The sequence below is a fragment of the Schistocerca gregaria genome, chromosome 6, assembly GCF_023897955.1.
Source record: "Schistocerca gregaria isolate iqSchGreg1 chromosome 6, iqSchGreg1.2, whole genome shotgun sequence".
NCBI lineage: Eukaryota > Metazoa > Arthropoda > Insecta > Orthoptera > Acrididae > Schistocerca > Schistocerca gregaria.
Window position 1 is genome coordinate 261,224,597 of NC_064925.1, and position 10,915 is coordinate 261,235,511.

General features: G+C 39.4%; 1 protein-coding gene across 50 annotated transcripts in view; it reads left to right on the top strand.

The window, feature by feature from the left end:
- LOC126279005 (microtubule-actin cross-linking factor 1) overlaps nucleotides 1–10,915 on the top strand; it is a 485,047-nt gene that overhangs the window by 410,226 nt on the left and 63,906 nt on the right. For 44 of the 50 annotated variants that reach the window (XM_049979354.1, XM_049979337.1, XM_049979346.1 and 41 more), the window contains one exon: nucleotides 8,918–8,992. The exons of the other annotated variants lie outside the window; for them this stretch is intronic. In XM_049979354.1, the coding sequence (XP_049835311.1) occupies nucleotides 8,918–8,992 (75 nt within the window). The remainder of the gene's footprint in view (nucleotides 1–8,917; nucleotides 8,993–10,915) is intronic. 50 annotated transcript variants of the gene reach the window in all.

Consider the following 10,915-nt stretch of genomic DNA (forward strand, 5'->3'; position numbering starts at 1 on the left):
GCTATACAATCTGGACCTGAAGACTTGCCCGTATCAAGCTATTTGAGTTGCTTCGCAACCCCTAAGGTATTTACTTCTAAGAAACTCATGCTAGCAGATGTTCGTGTTTCAAATTCTGGAATATTCCATTTGTCTTCCCTGGTGAAGGAATTTCGGAAAACTGCATTCAATAACTCCGCTTTAGCGGCACAGTCGTCGGTAACAGTACCATCGGCACTGCGCAGCGAAGGTATTGACTGCGTCTTGCCGCTTGTGTACTTTACATACAACCAGAATTTCTTCGGATTTTCTACCAAATTTCGAGACACTGTTTCGTTGTGGAACCTATTAAAGGCATCTCACATCGAAGTACGTGCCAAATTTTGCGCGTCTGTAAATTTTAGCCCATCTTCGGGATTTCGCGTTCTTCTGAACTTCGCATGCTTTTTCCGTTGCCTCTGCAACAGCGTTCGGACCTTTTTTGTGTACCACGGGGGATCCGTTCCATCTCCTACCAATTTATGAGGTATGAACATCTCAACTGCTGTTGCTACTATATCTTTGAATTTGAGCCACATCTCGTCTACATTCGCATAGTCAGTTCGGAAGGAATGGAAATTGTCTTTTAGGAAGGCTTCTAGAGACACTTTATCCACTTTTTCAAATAAAATTATTTTACGTTTGTTTCTGATGGATTTGGAAGAAATGGTATTGAGCCTAGCTACAACGACCTTGTGATCACTAATCCCTGTATGCTCTCTATCAGCTCTGGATTGTTTGTGGCTAACAGGTCAAGTGTGTTTTCGCAACTGTTTACAATTCGCGTGGGTTCGTGGACTAACTGCTCGAAGTAATTTTCGGAGAAAGCATTTAGGACAATCTCGGAAGACGTTTTCTGCCTACCACCGGTTTTGAACAAGTATTTTTGCCAACATACCGAGGGTTGGTTGAAGTCCCCACCAACTATAACCGTATGAGTGGGGTATTTATTTGTTATGAGACTCAAACTTTCTGTGAACTGTTCCGCATCTGTATCATCGGAGTCTTGGGGTCGGTAGAAGGAGCCAATTATTAACTTAATTCGGCTGTTAAGTATAACCTCCACCCATACCAATTCGCATGGAGTATCTACTTCGACTTCACTACAAGATAAACCACTACTGACAGACACAAACACTCCACCACCAATTCTGCCTAATCTATCTTTCCTGAACACCGTCTGAGACTTCGTAAAAATTTCTGCAGAACTTATTTCAGGCTTTAGCCAGTTTTCTGTACCTATAACGATATCAGCTTCTGTGCTTTCTATTAGTGCTTGAAGCTCAGGGACTTTTCCAGCGCAACTACAACAATTTACAAGTATAATTCTGACTGTTCCTTGATCCAAGCACGTCCTGTAATTGCCATGCACCCTTTGACATTGCAGCCCACCCCGTACTTTCCCGAGGCCTCCTAACCTAAAAAACCGCCCAGTCCACGCCACACAGCCTCCGCTACCCATGTAGCCGCCAGCTGAGTGTAGTGAGCTCCTGACCTATTCAGCGGAACCCGAAACCCCACCACCCTATGGCGCAAGTCAAGGAATCTGCAGCCAACACGGTCGCAAAACCGTCTGAGCCTCTGATTCAGACCCTCCACCCGGCTCTGCACCAAAGGTCCGCAGTCGGTTCTGTCAACAATGCTGCAGATGGTGAGCTCTGCCTTCATCTCGTAAGCAAGACCAGCAGCCTTCACCAAATCAGATAGCCGCTGGAATCCAGAAAGAATTTCCTCAGATCCAAAGCGACACACGTCATTAGTGCCGACATATGCCACCACCTGCAGCTGGCTGCACCCTGTGCTCTTCATGGCATCCGGAAGTACCCTTTCCACATCAGGAATGACTCCTCCCGGAATGCACACGGAGTGCACACTAGATTTCTTCCCCTCCTTAGCCGCCGTATCCCTAAGGGGCCCCATTACGCGCCTAACATTGGAGCTCCCAACTACCAGTAAGCCCACCCTCTGCGATTGCCCGGACCTTGAAGGCTGAGAATGATCCTCTGAAACAGGGCAGGCAGCTGCATCTGGCTCAGCCAGAGACAGTGCCTGAAACCGGTTTGTCAGACACACCGTGGAGGCTTTCTGATCAGCCTCTGGGGACGCCTTTCGGTGCCTGCCACGCCTTGGAACGACCTCCCAATCAACCACAGGCGAGGGCTCAGCCCCACTGCAGGCAGCAACCGGGGCAACCACAGCGGCAGACCGATATGGGGACAGACGGGACGAGGTTGACATCCCCGTGATATCCAAGTCCGGCTCCCCACAGTGGTGCCCATTGGCAACAGCCTCAAGCTGCGCGACCGAAGTCAGCGCCGATTGCAGCTGTGAGCGAAGGGATGGATGCCAAGTCAGCCCTCATCCGAACACAGCAATCGTAGTCCCTGTCCATTCTAATCGATGTTGAACAACAGTTACTGAAACAAGAGTCCGTGCCTAGATAACGCAAGCGAAACACGCAAAGAATGTATCAACTAACCTGTACAAATGCCTAACGACTGCGCTACAATCTGCTGAATTTACGATTACAGTAACTAAAACTCGAAATTGCACCTCCTATACGAAACTCACACGCAATTTAAATAAGAATCTACCAAGTAAACACTAAAGCGCGATGCTACAGCTGTCAAATACCATAATACGCCCGAAATATATGAATTAAACAATGCAAGTACCCAAAAACACGCAAAGAAATTAATTAAACTATCTAACAAATAAGTAAGCTAGGGTTATACGACTTGCTGCTGCAGCTGCTTATCCAACGGCGGCAGGGAGCACAATGGCTGTGACCAACCGACACTGGCTGTCCATTCTTCCAACCACTTTCTTCACTCCTCAGCCACCGCATTATTTGCCTCTTTCTTCTTTTTTTTATATTCCTATATTGCTAACCCAATTCTTTCTTGGAACCTCAGTATGAAGGCATTGTTCTTCCCTCCCACTACCTCCTTGACTCTCTCATTTCACCATGGTTTCTCCTTTCACCAGTTTCTGCCACTTATCCTTCTGCATGCAACTACTGCAGCTAATACCACAGCACTTTTAAATTGTTCCCATTCCTCAACCAATTGGAGAGTATGTCATTACGAGTCTCGTGTAGCCATTTCTGAATCAAGGAAGAAATGTGATGACAGACAACTTCTTCACGGTGCTTCAACTTGCTAAGAAGTTCAAAGAAAATGAACCTTAATTAGATTTTTCAGTGATTAAGATATGTTGTGAAATCCCTGATGAGATTAAGAAGCCAAATTCTGAAATACACTCCCATCACCATTCTGTGCCAGACTGGCAACACAGACTGCACACTGTCACCTTATACCAAGGAAGGAAGAATAAAAAATGTAATTCTTCTGAGTTCATTGCATGCTGAAGTGACAATGAGCAAAGAAGGAAAGAAGAAATCTGAAACAGTAACATTCTACAGTGCAACAAAGTATGGGGTGGACGTGGTTGATCAAAAGGCCTTTAAATTTACTACGAAGATTGCATGTAGGAGATGGCCAATTCATGTCTTCAACATCGTTTTGGACTTGGTGATAATAAATACATGAGTCATTTATAAAATAGTAATGACAAGAAAATGGAAAGACAGTAGTTCACTCTGCAGCTGTTGAATCAATTCAAGGGAATGAAAGAGCTGGAAGATGAACCAACAAAGGAAGAGAGTACATGGCCAAAATTATCTAGAAAGTGAAACAAGTGCCAAATACGCTTCTGCAAAGGCAACAAGACCAGCGACAACTGCGTAAAGCACCACAAAGCTGTGCGAGGAAAAAATGTGTGATCATAGAATTCAGCTGTGCGAAATGCACACATTGATACTAAATGTGTCTTGAAGGATTTACAAATAGTTGCTATATGGAAGTCTAAAGTTTTAGGAAACTTGTTGGCATGAATTTTATTGATAATTTTGTTATTGAAATAAGTATGCAGCATGTTAAGTGTCATGATAAATAATTATTGTTATAACTCGGAGAATGGTAGAGGTTAACATATATCAAAATATATCCCTTGTTTATATAAGTCAAATGTGAAAATATTTTATCCGGACTCAAAATGACCCCAGTCTGCCATTTTAGGTATCTAAAAAACTCTGCCATTCTGATGTTAAAGGTGATGATCAATCCTGGCTGCTGTTGTTGAAGTTGTCCCAATCTTCTTTGAATCTCTGTTTTAGCTTGGAAGTGATTACATTGTTATCGAATTTCACTTTGGAACACTGCTCAGGCATTAGCTACGCTACATGGTGACGGGCCTATTTGTTCCTTACCAGTGGCTTGGCGTGTCGTACATTTTGGTAAATCAAATTTCTGAGACATTGGACCACCATTACGCAAACTGTACTTATTAGTACCTCGAATCACTGATTTCTAGGTTGTCCAAATATTGAGCTATGCAGCTCTTAAACTGGTGACACATCTGTCTGATGTATATGGCCAAGTTGAGCTACCTTTTCTTCATTGCATATTAATACTGTGCATTTGTATCTCAGGATGTATTAGGATAGCTTTACTGATTCCCTCATGGGGTTAGCAAGTCTCCTACAAGGATTAAAGAATTTTGTATTCCATTTTATGGTTATTTTATTGTCTTCTTTTGATCAAAGGTTATGCTCTAGATCTTCTCCACTACCTCAGTGTTGTTATATCAAGTTGATAGTCATCAGGTCACATTAAACAGTTTGTTGGACCTCTGCATGTAGTATGGCTCTTCAAATTTTTGCTTCTGTAATCTAATTATTAATAATATGTTAAACTGTAATAAAGTATTATAATAATTAGGTTAATGATGGTGGTGGTTACTATTATTATGTATTTCAACATGACATAATCAATCTGTTTCTGAGGTATGTATGTGATTGTAATGTTTCATCTGCTATGTCCATTTTATTTATATGATGATCTAATTTATTGGGTTTCATCCTGGTGCTACTGTTTTTTCACCTCCTTTCTAATAAGTATCTGGTGCATTAAGTTTCAGTTTTTTGCTCTTTTGCTGCCTGTTAACAAAACATTCTACATTATTTCTTTTTTAGCATGTAATTCTGCCTACATAAATGTTGTGTAATTATTAAAATAATCATAGAATGTTGTATTTTGTAGAAATATACAGCCATGTTAATAGTTTCTTTACCAGCTGTGATTTTTCTCAAGAGCAGCCTGGAAACCTGTGCACATGATGGTCTGCTAAAGAGTTTTTTGTGCAGTGTGTACTACTCTATAAGCAATGCACTATTTATTCTATAACAAGAACCCTGTATTTACACTCTTCATAGTTGTCAAGGCTGTCACATGTAGTCTGAACTCATTTACCCACAATTCTTATCTGCAAGTACATTCTTGAAGAAAAAGAAATTCAAATTTATAGGTGTAGTGTAGTGACTGAACAGGACAAAAGTACTTAACATTAAATAGGTTGTAGTGCATGCCAGAAAGATAGATCAGAAGACAAACTAGAATGCAGCAAAAGATGTTAAAACATGGTAGTTATCTGGAAACAGAGATTACCAAAAGAAGCACCAGAGCAGATGACAAGTGACACTGCAAAGTATGCTGTGAATTTAATTCTTCGTTTTGAATGACATCTAGGCAGTTTGTTAGCTATTAATCTGTAAGGACAGGAAAAATAAAACATTGACTTATAGCAAGCTGAGAATACCTTGGTGAGGTTAACTATGTATTTCTGGCTAGAAAAATGCATATACGGATTCTCATACTACATGTATTGTGAAGTATTTGAGTGTATTCTGCAATCAAATATTTGTTTTACATTGTTAGCCATTTTACTCTCTTTAGGATGGTTGTAAGAGTATAAATGCCGTCTGTATACAGCCTAGAAGTTTTTATTTGCTAAGCCACAGTCATGTTGGCATGAGTGACAGGCAATCTATTAGAACTGTTCAGAAATCTGCCATATATATCTAAACTTCATGTGAAAGCACATATTGGTAAACAACCATATAAATACTTAATGAAATGCTGTACACATGCCCCATTACAAAGTGATACGTTTTAACTGGTAATTCTAATAAAATGCAGACATTTTTTCCCTACCAAAATTTCACTCCTGCCTCTTCTGATCAGAATTTCCACCTGCTAAAGTTATTTGCAGTCTTTGTACAAATTTGTATCTATTGCTCATAACTTTTGTGTATCAACATTTGTTTCATTATTGGGCTGAGTGATACCTACCCCACTTAGATTAGTTAACACATTAACTTATCTTTCAGTTTCCTGATGCAGTTTCACTGCATGCAAAAAAATTCTTAGTTCACAAAGCGAATTACACTTTTTTTAATAATGAGTGTCATTGTTGCATAGATGTTCACACACTGTATCATTCATAGATTTTTTTTTGATAGATCCCACTTTGAAGGGAACTTACAGAGATGCGAAATAAATCTGTATGCTGCCTTAACAATTAACTACCAGCACAGAATGTTTCATTCTTTGTAACTAAGTGAGGGAGTTTATTTTTCAAACCATGGAAAAACCAAGATGGAATGTAACAATATTATGAAAAGGAAAAGTTGCTACTCACCAGATAGCGGAGATGCTGAGTCGCAAATAGGCACAACAAAAAGACTGTCACAAATAAACAAAGCTTTCAGCAATTAAGGCTTTTGTCAACAATAAAAATCACACACACACACACACACACACACACACACACACACACACACACACACACAGTCTCAGGCAATTGAAACCACACTCAACACTCAATGTGGCTTCAGTTGCCTGAGACTGTGGTTGTGTGTATGAGTTGCATTTGAGTTGCGTCTGGAACTCAGAGTTTTCTTTCCTATACTTATTAATGATTGGAAAAGCATATTTTACTCGGTGAACAGTTTTACGAAAAATTCGCTTTTGTTTCACTGAGTATATCTATCTTTGTTGTAATGATCAATTTTTATATACTGCTGCTCTTGAAACTGGACTGAAAATTTTTGCAGAGAGATCTCAGTTACTGTGGACAGTATTCATTTAGGGAGAATAATAAAGTTGGAATGAAAGAATCATAATAAAAGAAAGGAAAAGTGAAAAATGAAATGTTTGGACCACAGTTTGGAATGTTAGAAAAGGACACAAAATAACAATTTTGTGAAAACTTGGATGCCGGAAGAAATATTGGGTAATTTGGAAAAGTCTAGAGTACTCGGCTACTTTCGTTCTGTAAGATCACCATATGTAGTGAATCTGTGTGCTTTACTTATTGTAGTATATCTCATTGAAGGAATCTTACTCACTGAAGTTTAAGACACTAGCCATACTGATGAAGCAATTGTGTTTTTCAAATTTTTTGAACTGGAAGAATATTTCATGCTGATATCAGATGAGTCATATAATATTAATCAATACCATCCTTACTGAAACTGTAGATAAGGCATAAACAGCTTTAATGAAACAATCTTTCTAATCATCACCGGACAAAATAAGTGACCAAGGTAATGGAAAGGTAAAGCACCATTTGTGAATAGTATGAATAATGTATGTACCTGTAATGATGAGTGAGAGGGTGCAGAATACAGTAGTTGAGAATTAATGTCAAAAGAAACAATATTATGTCCCTTATCTCAAAGTCCACCCTCTCCAACTTAAATTTTATCTTCCTCTTTCTGCCATACTCTCATTAGCTTTCTATGCATAAGTTACTACACAGTACAGTGCACAAGGTTCCATGTCTATCTCCAGCCACTGTTGTGATAATATTCATTCATTCATTCATACGTTTTCAAAGAAACTGATGATGATGAAGTCCCATACTCCTTGTCAATGCGGGGGAGACCCGCACCACCGTTCTAGACAAGGTCCTAGTGGAGGTGGTTTGCTGTTGCCTCCCTTAGACCATAATGGGGATGAATGATGATGATGAAGACAACACAACACCCAGTCACCTCGAGGCAGATGAAAATCCCTGACCCCAAAGGGAATCAAACCTGGACCCCGCATTCAGAAAGCAAGAACGCTGCCACGAGCTGCAGACTCAAAGAAATTACTCTTTTGCAATTTGTTGCCCTCTGTTATTGACTTGCCTCGAGCTTCTCCTCCCTCTCCCCTCCCCCCTTTTGTTCTCGTTCTCCTCCTCCTTCTCTGGACGTAACCTCTTTGCTATGTCAATTTTAATCTTTAAAGTCTATGCAGTTGACTTATACTTGTGCACCCCATTCAAATCTTTCTGGAAATAATGCTTTATGTAGGATCTTGATGGTAACTTAGTGCTCATTCTCCTCCTCCTTTTTTACTGCCTGTGTTAATTATGGTTCCAAATGATCAGTAGTCATCTACTGTCTCTGTCCAGTCTCTCAATTTTTAATGAGACATATTCATTTAATTTCCTTCATTGCTTGTGCGGTGACAATTTTTGTATCAGTATTGTTTCTTTCTAGTTTGTTATACAGTGTTCCTTGTTGTAATAGTCAGATTGGTAGAAGTACACCCCATCTTACAACTCAACCTAAGGGCCATTGCTGTTACAGTATATATTGTGTGTAATGCATGTTGCTGTTGCATGTAATATAACGAAGTATGTGCCGCAGGCTGAAATAATTTGATGTATGCAATGTTTGTATTGTTTGCTAAATCAATAGTAATTTTTTATGGTGTTACTGAGTTGGAGCAGTAGTTGGAATGAATAGAACAAAAACTCCTGTTAGTTTAATTTTGTGGCTGACATAGCACTCGGAACAAATAAATGTGGTATGTATATATGTATGTTCGTCTACATGTCCGTCTGCCAGTACAAAGGTAACATGTTCAATCATTGTAGCAGCATGGACAAAAAAGTACTATTTGAGATAATGAAAGACAATAGTCAAACTGCTCAGGTTTCCAGACTGCCTAAATCACTAGCTGCAGTATTTATTATTCCCTTGCATGATGAGCTGTTTTTGTCTCAGTCGTGCGAGTCCTGGACGAGAGAAGGCTCCGGAACTACAACCTCACATTGGCCCGAGGTTTGCTGCCAAAGGAAGGTTAGCTATGTTATGTCTTCAAAAATGCATTTTTGTTAACTACTTGTTATAGTAGTATGAAAGATTAATAGCACCTCATTTAGTTTTTATTGAAGTAAATCTTTTTAACAGACAAATATGAGGAGAGCCAAACAGGATGGGACAAGGTACAGTAAACATAGCTGAATACAGATAAGAATAATGATTTAACAAATGTATTAATTTACAGTCAGTATCCAAGGAAACAAAAATGGATAACTTTGTACATTCAAACTAGATGGAAGTTTCTTGTTTCATTTAAAATGTTTTGTAATTTAAAAAGTGAGTGTGTCCTCTCTCTCTCTCTCTCTCTCTCTCTCTCTCTCTCTGTGTGTGTGTGTGTGTGTGTGTGTGTGTGTGTGTGTGTGTGGGGGGGGGGGGGGGGGTTAGTTAACATGAACATAATGTGTTCTGAAAGATCTAAGTGGAAGGCCCCTGGAGTAGATGATATTCCTTCAGATTTAGATCCTTTGGAGAACCAAGCATTACAAAGTTATTCCACCTAATATGCAAGATGTACGAAAGAAGGGAAATACTCTGACCTAAAGAAGAATAAAGTATTCCAATTCCAAAGAAGGCAGGTGCAACTATTGTGAATACTTCCAAGCAATCAGTTTAATAAGTCACAGTTGCAAAATACTGATACTAATTATTTACAGACTGGAAAGACTTATAGAAGCTGGCCTTGGGGAAAATCATTTAGGGTTCTGGAGGAATTTAGAAACGTGTGAGGCAATACTGATCTAGGTCTTACCTAAGAGATGAGTCAAAGAGAACCACACCTATGTTTGTAGATTTAGAGAAAGTTTAGACACTCTTTGAAATTTGAAAGAGATAAAATAAGGAGAGGAAAGCTTCTTGACAACTTGTTCAAAAATCAGCCTGCAGTTAAATGAGTCAGAGGACATGTAAGTCAAGCGGTAATTGAGAAGGGATTGAGGCAGGGTTGTAGCATATCCCCTATGTTATTCAGTAAGTACATTGAGCTAACTGTGAAGGGGACCAAGGAGAAATTTGCAGTGGGAATTTAAGTTCAGAAAGAAGAAATAAAAACTTTGTAGTTTGCCGATGACATAGTAATTATGTCAGACAGCAAAGGACTTGGAAGAGCAGTGGAACTCAATGGAAAGTGGCTTGAAAAAAGGATATAAAATCCACATTAATAAGTGTAATGGAATGTAATCAAATTAAATCAGCTGGTTTTGGTGAAACTGAATTAGAAACTGTGACACTAAATATGGGTGATGAATTTTGTTATTTGGGCAGCAAAATTGCTAATATTGCTTAAGTAGAGAAGGTATCAATTGCAGACAGGCAATAGGAAGAAAAGCATTAAAAAAAAAAGAATTTGTTAACATCAAATGCAAATTTCAGTGTTAGGAAGAATTTTCAGAGGATATTTGTCTGGGGCGAGTGTTGTGCAAAAGTGAAATGTGAACATGAGCTTTATGGCCAGGAAGAAAACTGAAGATTTTGAAATGTCGTGCTGTAGCTGAAGGCTGGAAATTGGATGAGTGGATTGAATAAGTGTTGAGAAGAGACTAAATCAAATTGGAGAGAAAAGAGGAGACCAGTTGATAGGACACGTCGTGGGCACAAAGGAACAAGCCGGCAAGTGTGTGTGTGTTTTTTGTTTTGGTGGGGAGGGGGGGGGGGGTTAAAATTGCAGAGTGAGACCAAGAGATGATTTCAGTCAGCAGATTCAAATGTATATGGGTTGCAGTAGCTATACAGAGACAAACAAGTTTGCATAGGATAGAATAGGGTGGAGAGGTGCTTCAAACCAGTCTTTGAACTGAAACCCCAGCAGTAACAAGAACAGTGAGTTCTAGGAACACAATATATCATAAGCATCTGAAAAAGAATTATTTATACTGACTTCATAACTACAGATAATTGCTATTT